Source organism: Aulonocara sp. 'chitande type north' Nkhata Bay, linkage group LG18 (assembly GCF_057382095.1).
Source record: "Aulonocara sp. 'chitande type north' Nkhata Bay isolate Kocher_YH1m ecotype deep benthic linkage group LG18, A_spYH_male_GT1.1, whole genome shotgun sequence".
In the NCBI taxonomy this organism is placed as follows: Eukaryota; Metazoa; Chordata; class Actinopteri; order Cichliformes; family Cichlidae; genus Aulonocara; species Aulonocara sp. 'chitande type north' Nkhata Bay.
Genome location: NC_141361.1, coordinates 12,209,451 through 12,227,920, shown reverse-complemented (window position 1 = coordinate 12,227,920; position 18,470 = coordinate 12,209,451). Strand labels below are relative to the sequence as shown.

The following is an 18,470-nucleotide window of genomic DNA, read 5'->3' as shown; positions in this document are numbered from 1 at the left end:
AACAGTGCTGAATGCGGAGTACCAGAGGCCACGGTGAGAATGTAAATTTTCTTCCTTCCTAGATTTCCTACAAAGCGGTGAGCTCCTTTGACCCTGAACTGGACCTCTCCAACCAGAGTGGGAAGGTTGTGAAGCTGGGTAACGAGACCACCCACATGTTCACAGGCCTTTACCCGGGATCTACGTATTCCTTCACCCTGCGCGCTAGCACAGCCAAGGGCTATGGCCCCCCTGTCATCACCCAGTTCACCACCAAGATTTCAGGTCAGTGGGGTCAACAGCAAGACCTGTTACAGTGTGGACGATGCCAAACGAGCAGTGTACTGCTTATTGCTTCTAGAGGTCTTATGTCAAAATGTGTGAAAGCAAAATGTTATTTCCTTTCACTCAAACAAACTTGGATTGTTGTGTACTTTGCATGTACTCTTATATTTTGTAGTTCTTTTTTTGTTCTAATTTTTGAAAACTGATGCTTTTTTTAATGTTTCATTTTGCAAATTGCCCAATTTAATAATTTATTTTCAAAAGCAAGCAAAATGCTGACAATTGCAAAAGCAGCATCTGATATAATGTAAATGTATATAAGCCAAGCTGATATAAAAACAGTCCCTACAGACATTAATGGTTGACTGTTTAAAATTACCGTTGTATGATATTGAAATAAAATGTTGCAAACATATTAAAACAGTTAAAAATGTAACACAACCTCATATACAGTATAATTGCTGTTATGCATGAAGGTACCGCGTGTATGAGGTTGTGTCATTCAGTGTGTCACAGGGTCAACTTCGTGCTCGTTGGTTTATTGCCAGGCTCGTGAAAGAAATGGATGCCTTTTAGTCAGGAGATTGATGGGAAACTGAGGTGCTAATCTACAGTGGGGCAAAAAAGTATTTAGTCAGCCACCGATTGTGCAAGTTCCCCCACTTAAAATGATGACAGAGGTCAGTAATTTGCACCAGAGGTACACTTCAACTGTGAGAGACAGAATGTGAAAAAAAAATCCATGAATTCACATGGTAGGATTTGTAAAGAATTTATTCGTAAATTAGGGTGGAAAATAAGTATTTGGTCACCTCAAACAAGGAAAATCTCTGGCTCTCACAGACCTGTAACGTCTTCTGTAAGAAGCTTTTCTGTCCCCCACTCGTTACCTGTATGAATGGCACCTGTTTGAACTCATCATCTGTATAAAAGACACCTGTCCACAGCCTCAAACAGTCAGACTCCAAACTCCGCCATGGCCAAGACCAAAGAGCTTTCGAAGGACACCAGGAAAAGTATTGTAGACCTGCACCAGACTGGGAAGAGTGAATCTACAATAGGCAAGCAGCTTGGTGTGAAAAAAATCAACTGTGGGAGCAATCATCAGAAAATGGAAGACATACAAGACCACTGATAATCTCCCTCGATCTGGGGCTCCACGCAACATCTCATCCCGTGGGGTCAAAATGATCATGAGAACGGTGAGCAAAGATCCCAGAACCACACGGGGGGACCTGGTGAATGACCTGCAGAGAGCTGGGACCAAAGTAACAAAGGTCACCATCAGTAACACACTACAACGGCAGGGAATCAAATCCCGCAGTGCCAGACGTGTTCCGCTGCTGAAGCCAGTGCATGTCCAGGCCCGTCTGAAGTTTGCCAGAGAGCACATGGATGATACAGCAGAGGATTGGGAGAATGTCATGTGGTCAGATGAAACCAAAGTAGAACTTTTTGGTATAAACTCAACTCGTCGTGTTTGGAGGAAGAAGAATACTGAGTTGCATCCCAAGAACACCATACCTACTGTGAAGCATGGGGGTGGAAACATCATGCTATGGGGCTGTTTTTCTGCCAAGGGGACAGGACGACTGATCCGTGTTAAGGACAGAATGAATGGGGCCACGTATCGTGAGATTTTGAGCCAAAACCTCCTTCCATCAGTGAGAACTTTGAAGATGAAACGAGGCTGGGTCTTCCAACATGACAATGATCCAAAACACACCGCCCGGGCAACAAAGGAGTGGCTCCGTAAGAAGCATTTGAAAGTCCTGGAGTGGCCTAGCCAGTCTCCAGACCTCAACCCCATAGAAAATCTGTGGCGGGAGTTGAAAGTCCATGTTGCTCGGCGACAGCCCCAAAACATCACTGCTCTCGAGAAGATCTGCATGGAGGAATGGGCCAAAATACCAGCTACTGTGTGTGCAAACCTGGTAAAGACCTATAGTAAACGTTTGACCTCTGTTATTGCCAACAAAGGTTATGTTACAAAGTATTGAGTTGTATTTTTGTTATTGACCAAATACTTATTTTCCACCCTGATTTACGAATAAATTCTTTACAAATCCTACCATGTGGATTCATGGATTTTTTTTTTTTCACATTCTGTCTCTCACAGTTGAAGTGTACCTCTGGTGCAAATTACTGACCTCTGTCATCATTTTAAGTGGGGGAACTTGCACAATCGGTGGCTGACTAAATACTTTTTTGCCCCACTGTACTTCTAAGTCAGGACTATAAATTTTTATTGTGTGGGTGCATAAGGTGAATGTGTTCACAATCTCTGGGGATGGATTATAGGACTTTATATTGTATATTCGTTGGTAAAAAATTGAACATTATACAAAATGGTTTTACATTGTGGTTTCAAAATGACTACATTATCTTGCATTTTATAGCCATGTAAAGCTAAATTTGTTACAGTTATACATTTATGTTGAATTTGTAGCAGGATTTATGCCTGATGAATGCATCTCCTATTATAATATTATATTGCATATTATATTATAAACTAAAACAAAACTTCTGCTTGGTTTCCTCTTTAGCTCCATCCATGCCAGCATATGACCAGGAGACCTCTCTGAACCAGACAGACAGCACAGTCACTGTGCTGCTTAAACCCGCACAGAGCAGAGGTGCCCCAGTCAGGTAGGCTCTCACAATAACACCCACAAGCACACAGTCAAAAAAAAAGACAAAATGGCATATTAAAATATCATCAACAGCAAATAGCTATCAAAGAGCCTGTATTTATCAATGCCTCATCATGAAGGAAAGTTGCCAGGAAAATTCAGTACCTTACTTCATGTATCTGAGTTTGCTTGTTTGTGGATTTTGATCCTGTGAAAGAGAAGCACAGCCTTTGAAGATCAGAACAAAGCTGGGGTAGCCGAGCCTAGCTTCAGGATCTCTTCCCTTTGCACTTGTTTTATGTACCAGACTGCCCACCCGGAGTCATCACAGGCTTCCGGGGAAATGTAGGATTTTTGCCTGCTTGATGCAGCATTTATTAGTCATTGTTAAAGAAACGGTACAGTTGTTTTGTTCAAATACCAAAAAGTCATGATTAGGGTTTATGCAGGCCGCTGCAGGGTTCTGGCAGGAGTTCATCTCGCTTGTTCTTCTGTTATTTTCCAATTGTATTTGTTTGGTTGTATTAGTGTACCTCAGCTCTGGAAGCCGGGACAATCAATTAGCCTGGCTAAGTGCAAAATTAAAAAATAATCTCCCCACTGGCAGGAACAAGATATTAAATGTTAATTATTGAGCTTTGGATTCCAGGCAGGTGGATGTAGCTTTGCCTTAAACAGATGGGTGCAGTATTGGTCTTTCCATCTATCTGCTGAGCTCCTTCTTTAAATAGTTAGTACTGGCCAACTGTGTTGGGGGTGCACAGAATAATAAAACATCTGACTAGCAATGCCCAGGTAAGTTGCTTTGCCAGGCAGTACATCAAACACAACTGAACAGTGGGAAGCCAGAACAGGTTCTGTAAGAACAGGGGTAGGTTTGGGGTTGCTCACTGGATGCACGCACTGTCATGCACCCTTTAGAAGTATGTGGTGAATTAACATTCCAAGTTTTCCAAAGGAAGAACCTATTTTTTTATTTTTATTTTTTTTAGCACGGATTTATATTCTTGGCCAGTAACATATTGTGATTCCAGCCACCAGGACTGAGAGGAGTGAGTGGGAATGAACACTCGGGCTTGCTGTAAAACTCAATTTTACACCATCAACTCATCTGATTCCTTTAAAGATTACAGCCAGGAGATCTTTAGTCAGGCTTGTCAGCTCATGTTTTGCCGTATGTGCAGCTGCCCAGATTAATGCCCCAGCGCCAAACAGAGGGGTCTGAGCAAGAATGACAGAGTGATCACTTTTTAATTTTCTCCCAGGTACACTTCAGAAGGCCTTATGCAGGCTGCCATTCTTTCAGCTGAGTAATTACAAACCCCTAATTATAATTAACAGTGTGTTGTGAATTGGAGCTTCCATTCATTAGCATGCTGGACTCCTCTTTTTGTTTCCTGTTGGAAGGCATGTGCACCTCAGGAAAAGATGAAATGGATTGGGCTTTGGAGATAGCGACTTTAGTTTGAGACCCGTTCTGTTCTGAGCCACAACTGTGCAGTAATGCTTTAAAACTCGCACATTCAGTGCTTGTTAATTATTAAATACAGAGAAAATAGCGTGTTTTGATAGAGACGCTTAGTTTTAAGGATTATATATGTTTAATGAGTCTCAAGACAATCCATTAAAAAAATTCATCAGTAGAGTTCAGTACATGGCACAAATACACCTCAAAACTAATTGAGGAATCCTTTGATCACAGCAAAGCCTCTTCATGTCTAAACTTTAGAGGTTTTCAGGTACACGCTTCTATTCCCGCTTTCTCACTTCTCTTTAATCTCACAGGACGTAAAGGCCAGTGCACTGCCTGTTCTGCCTTCATGTGTGCGTCCAGTGCTTCGATAAATAAGAAATGCAAAAGAAAAGAGGTGGTGTAGGTTAGCAAACAGGGGAGATTATGATGCCGGTCCAAGACAAGATACTGGCAGGCTTTTGAAGGTGTTTTCCACCCCCAGCTCAAGTGACACACGATGCCTTTGAAATTTTAAGGTGACTTTAAAGTAGCTTCCATTCAGAGGAGTTGAGTTAGGCGGTCTTTTGGGATCTCCTGTCTGGACAGTAATGATAAATGTACTCATATGAGTCTCCCAGACTGAAAAAATAACAACCTCTCTAATCTCTTTTGGGTTAGAAGGGTGAGACGGCTAAGATGCGATTTAAAGTTAAGGTTCGTCGAAAGCTGCAAATATGTCCAAGCACCTGGAGAAACTGGAAGAATGGCCTGAAGTCATAAACTTCTGAACTTGGCTGATCCAGTCAGTCTGAGAGATTCTGTTAATCAAGGAGTTAAATTTCACACTATAGTTACTTATTTTTGCGCTACTGCTCATGTTGCAGGAGTAGCCATCTTTTCTAGAGTAGTGGGTGGCTCATTTTGAAATTGAACACTTTATGAAATCAGTTTTAAAGCCCCTGTGAAATAAGGATTTGACAAGGGAGAACACTGATCCACAGCACTACAGAGCAAAGCAGCACGGGGCTTGATTTGATAACGCAATCTTGCATGCTGATTGAGTTTAGGAGGTAATAGAGCTCCCGACATTTGAGTTTCTAACAGCAGATGTTTTGCTGTAATACAGGAAGGGGGAGCGCTCTGGAAGATCACACGATAGGTTAAAAAGGAAGACATAACAGACAACAAATGTCCATTTCACTTCAGCATCCTGCAGTCATGCTGACGTCAAATCATATTTCAGATGGATCTGGGCAGACGTTGTCACTGCTGAGGGAGGCAGTCGATTTTTCATTTGTGTAATTGCTAATCGGTATAACATTTCCAACTTGGAATTTGCTTCTAATCTCTGGGGATGACACGCATAGCCGGGAACAATTTTTACCAGAGGGGACACTGTTTCTTTAAGAGGATTAGCGAACTGTCTATCAGTCATGTCGCGTTAAACTAATGTTTGCAATAGCCCCTCGTCAGGGCCAGAATACGCCTCCTCACACTGTAACATCAAAATAGATGTGTACATGTTGATGCAGACATAAGTGATTTGAGATGCTTTCCTTATCATTCATGCCACTAAATCAGTCCTCTCTTTCTGCCATATCCTTTGCCTTGAGCAAGCTTAAATGCATATGCATAAACAGAAAAATGTATAATATATACAAATTTCAGTTCCATATTAAAGTAGGCCGGGTTCCCATATAGTTTTTACCCTGTAGCATCAGATTTTCTTTACTTCACCACGGCCTGAAATCAGTTAAAGGATTTTCTACAGTACTAAAATAAGCACTAACTTTCTTTGATCACAGCAGAGCAAACGCTAATAGCTGTGCCTAAACATGACACAACTCAGCGCTTTTTACGATTTAATGGCAAATGTAATCTATGGCACTTTCTAATTTGTTTGCTTTATAGCTTTATGGACACCAGGGAAATATAAAAAGTAAGAAGACAGGGGTACAGAGGAAGGATGCTGGGTCAGGAGAAGTGTGTTACTTACAACCACTCTTAAATCAGACGTATACTGTAGAGCCAGCCGATTAGCATTAGAGTGAGAGAGACAGTGATTGAAATGCTCCCCATACCCCGTTCCCTCAACTACTCAAACTGCCCAGAGTTCTCCCTTTATCAGCCCACATGAAAAATAAATCAGAGTTTCAGGTCACAATCCAGTCGATTTCGCCATAATTGGTTGGCGTCACATGGCGACAGAGCTGAAATCTATCGGACAGCAAGGCTGGAGGAGGCCTAATTGGTGTCAGTTCAGGTTGCAGTGCTACACCAAGAATACAGGTCTGCCCTGCCGGCCATTCTGACAGACCACTTTTAACGGCTTATACCATTCATCTGGTACAGCTTTTCACTTCATCCTTCCTTCTCTCTGTCTTTCCATCTTCTGTCGGAGAGTAAATTTCAATGGCTTTGGCATTAAGCATCATTACACTTGTGTTGAATACATTTGAGATGTCAGTCAATCCATCTGTGGCATTCTAAACTTTGAGGCAAAGATCAGCTGATTAGGTTGTGGTATCCAAAGGTCATGCCACTGTGAAATTACAGCATTTTTATGCTTTCCATGACTGGGGTTGTTGGTCTGTACACAGGCCACGCCAATTCTTAACTTTTTAAAGTACGTGGACTCAAAGAATTGGTTAGATTTTCATAGTAAATGTTTAAAGTTTGTTTATGACTTTGCAAAACAATTGTTATTCTCAAGAATTCAAGAATTTTTACTTACTATAAAATTTCACACAAATGTCCTGAAACTTGAACTAAACTACTGTGCAAAAGTCTTGAACTGCACCTAATTTCTTTATATTTTGCTTCCACAGAGCAGGACTTCCTTGTAGTTTTTTTCCTAATTCCTTTTTTTTTTTAAATGGTTTTGTCCAATCCCTCTCCGTGATTTCTAAAGGTCTTTTAAAGTTTTTCATTGAACATTGGCTGGTGTTTCACTCATTTTTAGTCCAGCCCTCATACCTGATCATTTTTGGATAAATACTTTTCGGGGGGGTTAAAACCATCTAGCAAGTACTAAAAAGGATCCTAACTCAACGAATGAATGACAGTTGTCTACATGTAACAGACAACTTGGAAAAGAAACCATATAAAATGTTATATTTAGGTACTTTATCACAGAGAGCCTGATGGGGGAAAACATGTAGCTTGTTGCAATTGATTTAATGGAATCTACAAAAACTGCAAATCATAACTTACATTGACAGACTTAAAATGTCATTTTTTGCACTAATAAGGTGATTGCCAAAGAGCTATCAGCTGGCAATTTTTTTTAATCCCAGCATGGTGTGCACTGTGTCCTTAAAAAGTTTGAGGAAACTGGAAAGTAGAAGACAAAACAAGTGACAGCCCTAAAACTTAATTTCCAGGAAAAAAAAAATTCAAATCCTTAAAAGACCTGACACAGGACCCGAGACATGGTTCTGACCTTCAGTTGATTCGTCTACTGTTCACCGTTCGTCAGAAAGGGCCTCAGTAGCAGGGTGGCTGTCAAGAAGCCATTCTCATGGAACGGAAATGGGGACAAAATGTTTGAGGTATACCAGATTGCACAATAACTGGACTGACAATAAGTGGCAACATGTCTTACGGAGTAATGAATCCAAAATTGGCATTTTTGGGTTAAATTATTATCAATATGCATGGGGGAGGTCAGGGGAATGAGGTACAACACAGAGTGTCTACAGTCATCTGTAAAACATGGCAGAGATGCATTTCAGCCAATGGTTTGGGGGATCTTGTCAAAACTGATGGAATTATGAAAGCAGAAAAATACCATCAAATTTTCATCTACCGTGCAATACCATCTGGAAATCCACTGATTAGCAAAGCCTTGATATTTCAGCTGGCAATGATCCCAAACACAATTTCAATGCAATAAAAGCATACCTTGATAGAAAAACACAGAGCATGGATCTCAACAGTATTGAAGCAGTGTGGGATCATCTTGACAGAGAACGCAACAAAAGGCAGCCAACATCCAAAGAAACATTTCAACTGTCCTTCAAGAAGCCTGAAGGACTACTTGAAGAAATGACAGGAAAGCTTGCCTTTGAAAATCCAGGCCGTGTAGAAGAATAAAGATGGTCATACCAAAAATTGACTTTCAAGTTTGTTAGGATTAGACAAACTTTTGTCCTTTGCCTATACTGTAATTCCATTTATGCTTGCACCTGTACCAATAAGTCATTGCACCCATTTCTCATTTGTCTGGAAAAAAGTGGAAAAAAGAAGGCTGGCCCTAAATTTTGCACAGTACTGTAAGTTAATATGATAAAATTGCAGTACTGCAACATTGACTACTTGTAGCTTTCATACTCTTTCCTGTCACTTTGGGATTTTAGTTGATCAAGTACAAAGAGAAGCGGACGTATCCTTTAATATGTCAATTAAGCATTCAAAATGAGCATATATTAATATTATAACCCCTTTTTTTTCTTTCTTTTTTTTTAAGTACTTGGAGTACTTGGGCATTTTGCTTTAAGTGATTATACTTTAGTAAATGATTTGAAGGCCCCTTCTATCATCAATGTGAATGCAAGTTTCTTGCAATTCCCCCAATTGGTATATCAAGAGAGACATGAGCTACAAAGGATTTTTGTTCTTGCTACCAGAGCCATAGTTGTTCATCTGTTGTAGTTTTTTCGGTGCTCATTCATGTCATGCCAAATCAAGGAAATGACTAAATCACTCTGGTCTGTCAAAATGATTCATGATGTAAATTGTGAACTCAGCATGAGGTCACAAGGTGTCAGCTGCTCAAGGGCATATTTACATGCTTGCACTAATTACAGAAAAAAGGTTTTTAGAACAACGTGTATTTTTGCCACCATTAAACTCATGAGTCAGTTTTGCATTTAAGCCGTTGCAGTGAAAATGGTATAGTAAGTGTTCTACTTTAAATATTTTATAGCAGGAGAGCAGTTTAGCACTGACACTCTTTTAAGTAAAACCAGTAAAGGAGGTTTTATTGTCTCCATCAGTTACAGAGAAGAACAAAACTGTTTTATTAAATTGCAAATGTATTGTGCGCTAGATTTCGGTTTCTTGGTGCTGTAAATATTCTGTGGAGAAGAAGCACTGAATTAGATTTCCACATTACAAGAGTTTTTACCCTTGGAACCTCATAGCCTTTGGCACTTGGTATTTTGCCTGAGGAAAGGAAACCAGTTCTATTCATACTGTGCCTGTCATTAAGTCGTAGCACAGCTGCATCATCATATCATAAGGAGCCACCCAGGGAGAGCCAGCGCTAGTTTTTTGTTTCACTGTCTGCAGATTGATTTGGAATATAAAGTACTAATATGAGCGAGCTGAGAATCAGTGTACATGCTACAGCAAATATTTACTGTGAGTATAATGTGTTTTATTTCTCCAAAGGAAATATGCAGACGTGCAGTCCTTCATGGGTTATGTCTTTAAAAACAGATAGTTATCCATCTTACTTGATGAGTAATGTGACTGACAGCAGAGATAATTAGAGATTAAATTAATTATATTTAAAACTTCATCGTCCTATTATAGTTCAAATCAAATCGACAGTGTTCTGGCTGAGGCTTCCATGAAGTCTAATCATTTATTTCTCTGCTGTTCTGCAACTACTTAAGTGGCTCCCGTGTACCGTCTCCACCTGCCCTTTGACCTCTGCTCTCAATAGGGGACAGTAATTAAAGCCTGATTTCTCCTGCAGACTCTCAGCAGGATTAAATATTTCATCACCTCCCAACCCAGTGCTAAATAGGAGAGCTCCAAGGAATTGGGACACACCCACTAAGAGCAGAGGGGGATTTTCTAATGACACAGCAAGCATCTTATGATAAACTATAGGGTTAAAGAGCACATGCTGTACACACAAAGGGGATACTTAATCATCCAGTACCAACCGCGGGGAACAATTGATCATCTCCAGGGCTGTTTGTACTGCAACTGCACAGCTTAAGAGTACAACCACAACAGTGCAGCTATTTTTCTTTAAAAGATATTTCTTTCTACTTGTAATAATCTAGGCTAAGGAACATGTTCAGGGTCAACAAAGCTTTACACCTCGGTAGGCACTAATATTTCTTATGGCACAATGCAACTGAATAGATAAATTGAATTCACTGTTAGATGGTTATGAAGGCTTCAGGATGATTGTATTTTTCATATAGCCTTTTTAGTTAGAAACTCTTTTAAAAAAAGGCAGATTAGTAATTTATCATTTTCTTATCTCAAATTCTAATCAATCTAGTATTGTAAGTTTATGCTTGGTTAGAAAGCTGTATCCAAAGACTGCAGTGCCTTGCATAACACTAACTGCTAATTAGATAGTAACACATACATTAAAACATAGCCCTATTATTTCAGATGCATTAAAAGGGTTCTGAAACGCACTGACACTATACAAATGCTAATGAAGTCCTGTTCAGCGACTCAAATAAAGCTGCATATCAAGTTCACTCTATCTACAGTGTTGCTACTTTCTCATGGTAACCTTGGATAACTGATCAGTGGTTTTACACAGTGGGATTCCTAGACTTCCAGTATAGAGGGGGCAATGAATGCCTTTCAAGCACTGCAAATGTTGACTTCAAAATAGTCTAATTAAATTCTAAATGAAGTCAGATGGCAGACAAAGCAGGTAAAATGAAGAAGGCAAGGAAGATTTGTGCTACCAGATATAAACACATCATATGGATATAGTTTACATGTCTTCAGGTATAAAATGGGCTCTTAGTTCTTGCACCAACATACTGTGCGTATACTCTGTCCTCGTTTACAGTGGTTTCTAGATTCTGTGTGAATTGTTAAGTGTTTACGTCCATTGTTTTCTGCATTGCAGTCTTCAGTCATAGCTTTCATCACCAGCCTTCAGTGGAATAACACGTGTTAAATTGCCTGTATGATGGTCCTTGCAGGAGAGCATGTACAGTAAGGAAAAAACCCCACAAACTCTAGAAAACAGTGTGGGACTCGTGGTCCTGTTTAAACAATAGGCAAACGATTTATTTATGTATTTATAAACACGATGCAGTTGCGAATAAAAGCTCTTAAACCAGCTCCGCAAAACTAGAGCTCCACCATATTTCATTCATTTCTGAAATCCTTCATTCATAGAGCACACAAACTTTGCTCCATCGTCTGTGATAATGCGTTGTTGGTTCTTTAGCTCTTTTGCAAATGGATCACTAGTTCCCAATCATGGCTGGTTATTCTGCGTGGCAGCTGTAAACAGACTCTTTGTCACTCAGCGACTCAATGGATTTAACAGGTCGTCCACTTCAGATGCGCGATGCATACTAACATGAACGTCTATAAGACAGTCAGTCTCCCCCTCAGGCTAAGTGGCCGGCTCGGAGACAATGTCATCCCTGTCAGAGTCACAGAGGGCTGCAGGTTTGATCTAGCTAAACACAAGACTTGGATGGAGAGGAAATGGAAAGAGCCGTTAACCTTTTCATTTGCTGAATAATGAAAAGGCAAATAAATGTCCCGTGCCACCGCTCATTTCTGTTGGCCGGTATTTTTCAGTCTTTTATGTTGACTTCACTTTTAAGAAGGGATTTATATAAATAGAGTTCTTATTTAGTCGAGAAAAACAAGTAATTTATTGCTGTAGCCTTTACACAGCGGGCAGACAATCAATTAGTTGTAAATATGCTTTAATGCATTTGTAATTTATTAAATAACATTAATGGTATTGTTACTCAGTGTATAGCTGATTGCCCACATGTAAATGCATGTTGTGCTCACTAGTTTTACACTACATCACTAATTAATAATAATTGTAATGATAATCATAGTCATAATCATATTTATAGTAATATATCTATATGTATTCATAAATGGCATATTAAGGAGGACTAATGTTATATGAACTAAGTCCTCGCTAATACTGTAACTTACTGATACCTTAATGCTTAATAGTGTGACATTATAAAGTGCTATTAATGCATTTAAGTAAAAGGGAATGTATACATATCTGACAGACATTGCAAAACCAGTGTAATATTAGTTTTAATCCAACAGAAGTTCTATTTAAATAACTTGTTATATAATTAAAGTTAGAGAGGATAAGAACTTGGTTTGCATTACATAAATCTCTTATTTCTTGTCTAAATGAGTAATGAGTAATTTCTGGAGACTCAGTTCGCTCTGAGATTTGGAGCTTTGCAGCATGCATGTTTGTGGCTTTCATAAAGAGACAATTTTTACACTTTATAAAGCAAACTGGCAAAGCAGAAAACTGTCTGTATTGCCAGTTGAATTCTACAAGAGCCTGCTTGGCCCAGTGGAGTATGTTAATTTTGTTTGTCCTGCATTTTCAGTGCGTACCAGGTGGTGGTGGAGGAGGAACGTCCACGCAGAGCACGAGGGACGGCAGAAATTTTGCGCTGCTACCCAGTTCCCATTCACTTCCAGAACGCCACGCTTCTTAATTCACAGTACTACTTCACTGCTCAGTTCCCCGCTGCTGGCATCCATTCGCCCCAGCCCTTTACTGTGGGGGACAACAAGACCTACAATGGGTACTGGAATGCCCCTCTGCTGCCACAGAAGAGCTACAGTATATATTACCAGGCGGTCAGCACAGCCAATGGGGTGGGTGGCTGTCATTTCTTATTATTTTATACAGCATTTTCTGCACTATAGCTAAACCATGGCTCTAAATTGAACTTGACTGGCAGTTAAACGTAATCAAGTCCTGTAATGACGACAATAACGTGCCTGTGTTTGTGTATTTCCATCTTACCAACAGCAACTAGATTTTTACATCGTGGTGTTACTACTTTAAGGTTGGGATGAGAATTAATCAAATATTAGTTTTCAATAGTGTATACAGTAGTTACCTAAAAATTACTGTTTTTGTTAACCTAAAATTAGTCAATCATACACTTTATGAAAAAAGTGTCACAAGAGTTTCTCAGCCATACAAACCTGAAGAAACATGAAGGTCCGTTAGCACAATTTTTGTGCTGATGTTAATATTTGGACCTTTGCAGTTACTGAGTCTATGGAGCACTGGCAACTTTTACTTACTATCCTCCTCAGCGCTCTGTAATCCCTCTGTAATTTTACACAGTCTCCCTCTTTGTAGGGTTGTTAAGTTGTTGAGGTTCTTTCTTTAACACTTTTACTTTAAAATTTAAAGCTGGTTGTAAAATATCTTGGAGGGAAAAATATAATAAATGGACTTGCTGCAAAAGGGTCTGAATTAAATTTGAAATGACCCATTCCTTGAGAAATGTATATAAAGACAGACTGCGTGGCTAGATACTTGATTTTATACCACTGTGCCAATGGGACTGAAAGCACCTGAATTCAGAGATTAAGAGGGTGTAGCTCAATATTGGCCTATATTGTGTATCTACAGTAGGATCTATGGGCTATGATGTTGCCATATTTCCACAGTAGTTCAGAACAAGCAAACCAAACACTGGCTTAGAATGGGACTTTTGCATTTCTCTCATTTTTAGCTACCACCATAGGTTTTCCCGAATGCTTTGAAGTAAAGGTGGAAGGTGAAGTGAGAGGTATTCAGATGGATTTGCAAGTTGAAGCTATGCTGCTTGAGTACTGAATACTTTTACTACCTCCTCCGACCAAAGAATGACTGAAATGAAATAAAAATTCGAACTTGTGAAATTCTTTCTCCATTTGAAGCCTTTATGCGACACAGTGCCCTGCCTTGTCTCAGTGCACGCACAATACGCTTAAAGGACGCACAAACACAACTAAACGCTAAAGACAATATAACGATCACTGCCTAGGTGATTCAAAGGAATTAAGGTACTAAGCATAGTAACTGCTCACGTTGGCAAGCACATGCATGGCAACCTTGCCATTTCACACAGCTTCTGATAGGTGCTGCAGTACTCTTGTGAGTTTACTAACGACACTTTGTGTAGTCTTAATGGTCCGCAGCAGGGTCAGGCTTGGAATGCAGAGCTCTGTGTCGTGACATGCCTCCCTCCATTCCTGTGGCCCTCTTCTCCTGCCTTTTGCTATGGAGCTCTATGCCAAATACCAGACAACTCTTTGATCAACAGCATTTAAGAGCGGCAGTTGTCCCAGTGGCAGTTAAGTGTGAGAGACAGGGAACAACAATAGGGGCTACCAATCGTACAGGTCGCAGCCTCTGTCATCAAGTGGCATTTGGCAGGGCTCTCCCTCAATGGAGCCGCAGCAGACAGCTCAATGGCAACTTCAAGAGCCTTGCCGATTGTGGTCCTGAATGAGAATCACCATAAACAGTCTCCTTGAGAAACACCAGTGTGTCTTTAAGGAGGCAATACAAATAGCATGTGAGCCTGGGCTGAATCCAGTTAGAAAGTTTTGCTCTTGAGAGTAAAGCACTGGCAGTCTGAAACCTTCCAGGGTGAATCAGTGAGTCGGATGTATTGTCTGACGGCGCTCTTCTTTGAACAAACAAAATGATAGCGTCTGTGTTGATACAGCATAGAGCTCTGTCTCCGTAATGGAGACATCTCTGACATCATTTTTACATTCAATGTTTTGATTCACAGTGGGCAAATGCACTCTCTTTTATTAAGCCTTCACTGTCAATAGATGGTCCTAGAAGCCTTTATTAATGTCTGATGATTTTGGTATGATTTGTTTGGGCCTTTTAAACAAAATTAGCACTTAGAGAAGGTGTGCGCCATCCATACCTAGAATTTTTTTCAGCCTTCTGTTCAAATAAAAATCAAATGTGACTTGCAATGTTGCCTTTAATGAAATAACCATCTGACGGCTTAAAAGCCACAGTAATGGGAATGCACATGCACACAGGATCACATCTTTCTTTCTTCTCCTTATTATGCCTCTCATGGCCTCCCTCCCATGTGGGTTCATTGCTCATTGGACAGTTTGGCCGGGACAACACAGGGACACAGCACTCATGTCTTTTGTGCTGTATTACTCATTGCCTCCCTGTTCGTCTCATGTCCCTTTTCTTGTAAACCAGAATATTGTTGACAACAAATTTCACTGCCAACAGCGAGAGCAGTGTTTTCAATTTCTTTTTCTTTTTTTTTAATGTTGTTGAAGGCTGTTGTCAGAGCTGGAACTTCATTACATATTGAGAAAGTCTCCCTGACGTGTCATTTTTGGAGCTCTGCATGCTGGGTTGGTGTCGCTTGTCACAGGGCTCTGGTTTCTCCACAGTGGCTGACCACCTTGAGCCGCAAGCTGCCGACAGATCGCTGTTGGCTGACAAATCAGCAGCTCAGCACAACTAATCTGTGCTGTGGGCCCTCTCGCTTAACTGCGTTTTGTGTCACAGTCATTGAGCTCAACAGATGATAGGGGACAGCATGGAACTGTCCTTGCTGTTTTGTTGTAACTATGGGTTCTTACATAGGTGTTGTTGCTGCTGTAAGTCTGTCTTTGTGTGTGCGTCTCATAATAACCTATTTCCCCATCTCTTTTCCTCCTTTTTATTTATCTCTTGGTACAGGAAACCAAAATCGACTGTGTGCGAGTTGCCACTAAAGGTAGGACTAGATCGGTTTGTGTGAATAGAGATGTTTACGACATGTACTTCCTAACGTCTCTTGCATTTGAATTCTGGGAACTAACAGAATTAACGTGTGTTTTTTTTTTTTTCTTTCTAAATGACAACAAAAGTGTGAGATGAGACAAAATTGTGTGATAAATGTAGTCAATTTATCGATTGAAGCGTGTTTTCCGTGACTTGGAGGCAGCCTGTGTGCCCACGGAGGTCTGTAGGTACTTAGCTATGCTGCCTCAACGTCCTGCTCCACACATTAGGGGTGATGAAGTCTAAGCACCATTGATCTGGGAGCAGAATTGATAAGGCCAGAGGGAGCCGTAGTCACACTCTGCTGTGGGCCGTGGGAGGTCCTGTCACACGCCCTGACAGTCTCTTATATTGTGTAGTTTGCATGCAGCCCTGCTATAGATTTCTTGGTGGAGTTCCAGATGTCTCCATCTACATGGCTCAATAGGCAAAAGCCAAAGAGTTCATGGGCTGTGGAATTTTATCACCTGTAGAAATATGCTTTAGTGCCCTACATTAGACTCATAAAGATATTACAGATATTAACCTTTGTGAAATTATTGCTTCTGCAGACTTGGTGGAACAAACTAAAAAAATCCCTGCTGTTACTGCTATTTAGTGTCTTTCTTGGAGGTGTTGCATGATGATGGGACTTGTGTTCAGTGTGGCCTGTTTCTCTTTCTTTGTCTCTTTTTACTGCATGTCCTCCTGGATCCACTGACTATACACAGCCGCCATACTCGTGACTCAGCTCACAACCCCGTACATCCGCATCGTCCCAGCGCCCGGTGACAACCAACTAACAGGTCCGTTATTCTCTCCACAGCTTGGTAGTAGCGCTCTGGATTTGAATTCATGGGTGGGGGCACTCATGATTCCCTCAACAGGAGGGGGGGGGGCAACAAGTGGAATGTTGCATGTGTGCATTTTTTTGTTTATCGTCTTACAATTTGCATAAAGTCATTATGATTAAATCAAAGACTTGACGACGTTGCCTTCTACCTTCATCTCCTCAGAATTACTGGACATTAAAGGCCCGTTTGAGGTGCGATTGTCATTTGATGTGTCAATGTTGGGAGATTTTTGACAGGAGTTAATCCCCTTTCATGAATATTTCTCATTATTTCTGGGAGATTAAGGGAGAGTCGGTGCTGGTTGTTGCAGCTGTGACAACTGCAAACACACAAAAGGAAGCTCAAGTGAAACTATTTAAATTCTGCTCAGTTTTTTACTTGTTGGTGCACAAATCGCCCAAGTTCACTGACAGCACAGAGTTGCGGTAGGGTGACGCACAGCCCCCGCGGCTCTATCGAGGATTTGTCACTGACGGCGAGATTAGCCTCTAACGGTATATTGGTACAAAATCAGCTCCATCAATCCAGACATGATGATGTCACCCGTCTTGAAATCCTCCACAGCCCGGGCCTTAAAATTGTATATTTTTAAATAAAGGCACTTGGTGGCTGTTGATAACGACACACCAGAGGAAGAACAATATGTCACAGCCGGCCCGGGATGGATATTTAACTTTTTGATAGGAAGAGAAAATGGCAATTCTGGAGAGAGAAGGAAGCTCACTCTAAGATATTTGACATAACAATTTGTCATTCTAAATTTACCTCTGGTGACAAGGAATAATGGTGTTGTTGAGGTGGACAGTTGTGATTCTGGCAGCATTGCCTTCTGAGTGCTTCTTATCACTTCTCAAGGAACAGATGCTGTTAAAAACAAGCTGTTTTCTCCCACATCTTCCTCTCTCTTTGTGCCTCTCGTTGTTGGCTATCTCCTTTCAGGCTAATATTTAATGTTTTTGTTATTTCAGTCATTTTTATCTTCTTGGGCATTATCTTTCCCGCCCTGCGTCTTACATTTTTCTACAGCCCAGCAACCATTTGCCCCAAATGTGATTAACCAAGGGTAAAGATGGTATGCACTTATCTCTCTCAGTGCAGCTTGATCCACAGAGCGCTGATGTCCACTAAGGGCAGAGCTAGAGGTGGTCTTTAGGACAATAGGGAGTCACTTGCTGTTAGGATTAGCATTAGTCTTTGTTTGTACTAATATTTATGGTCCTTGGAATATTGGTGCACTGATTCCACACTGTCAAATCAGTGAGAAGATATACTGAATATATAGATTAGTACTTGGGTATTGGCTTAATGTGGCACAACATAAAATGGTCACGAGATGTGCTCGAATCTGTGCTCCATTTGTTTGACTCTTATCCATCACTGTGTTTTTCAGGAGCAGCCACTCATAAGCCTGATGCAGTGGAGCCCGAGAAGCAAACTGACCACACCGTAAAGATTGCAGGGGTCATCGCCGGTATCCTCCTCTTTGTCATCATCTTCTTAGGAGTGGTGCTGCTCATGAAGAAAAGGTAAGCTTTTTTTTTCGTCCCCCTCCCCCCTTTTAGTTTTTGAATGACTATTTCAGATTTGTGGAAGTGGCTGAACTTACTTGCAGAGCACCAACAAATAAGTAGTTTCAGTTTCATCAGTTTGTATATTTTTCCCTCAAACAGTAGCATTGTCAGTGTCGTAGTAAATAATTAATTTGATTATGTTGATACGCCCCATTAAGGCTGTTTACAGCCATGAGATAC

The 18,470-nt window shown here is 40.7% G+C and overlaps 1 protein-coding gene across 6 annotated transcripts in view; it reads left to right on the top strand.

Moving 5' to 3' along the window:
• The window catches only part of LOC147308103 (receptor-type tyrosine-protein phosphatase mu), a 166,545-nt gene that overhangs the window by 91,657 nt on the left and 56,418 nt on the right, over positions 1 to 18,470 (top strand). For 4 of the 6 annotated variants that reach the window (XM_086273366.1, XM_086273363.1, XM_086273365.1 and 1 more), the window contains exons 10-15: positions 63 to 264; positions 2,811 to 2,913; positions 12,672 to 12,945; positions 15,803 to 15,839; positions 16,597 to 16,671; positions 18,110 to 18,245. In XM_086273366.1, the coding sequence (XP_086129492.1) occupies positions 63 to 264; positions 2,811 to 2,913; positions 12,672 to 12,945; positions 15,803 to 15,839; positions 16,597 to 16,671; positions 18,110 to 18,245 (827 nt within the window). The remainder of the gene's footprint in view (positions 1 to 62; positions 265 to 2,810; positions 2,914 to 12,671; positions 12,946 to 15,802; positions 15,840 to 16,596; positions 16,672 to 18,109; positions 18,246 to 18,470) is intronic. The other 2 variants (XM_086273368.1, XM_086273367.1) reach the window with 1 other exon arrangement.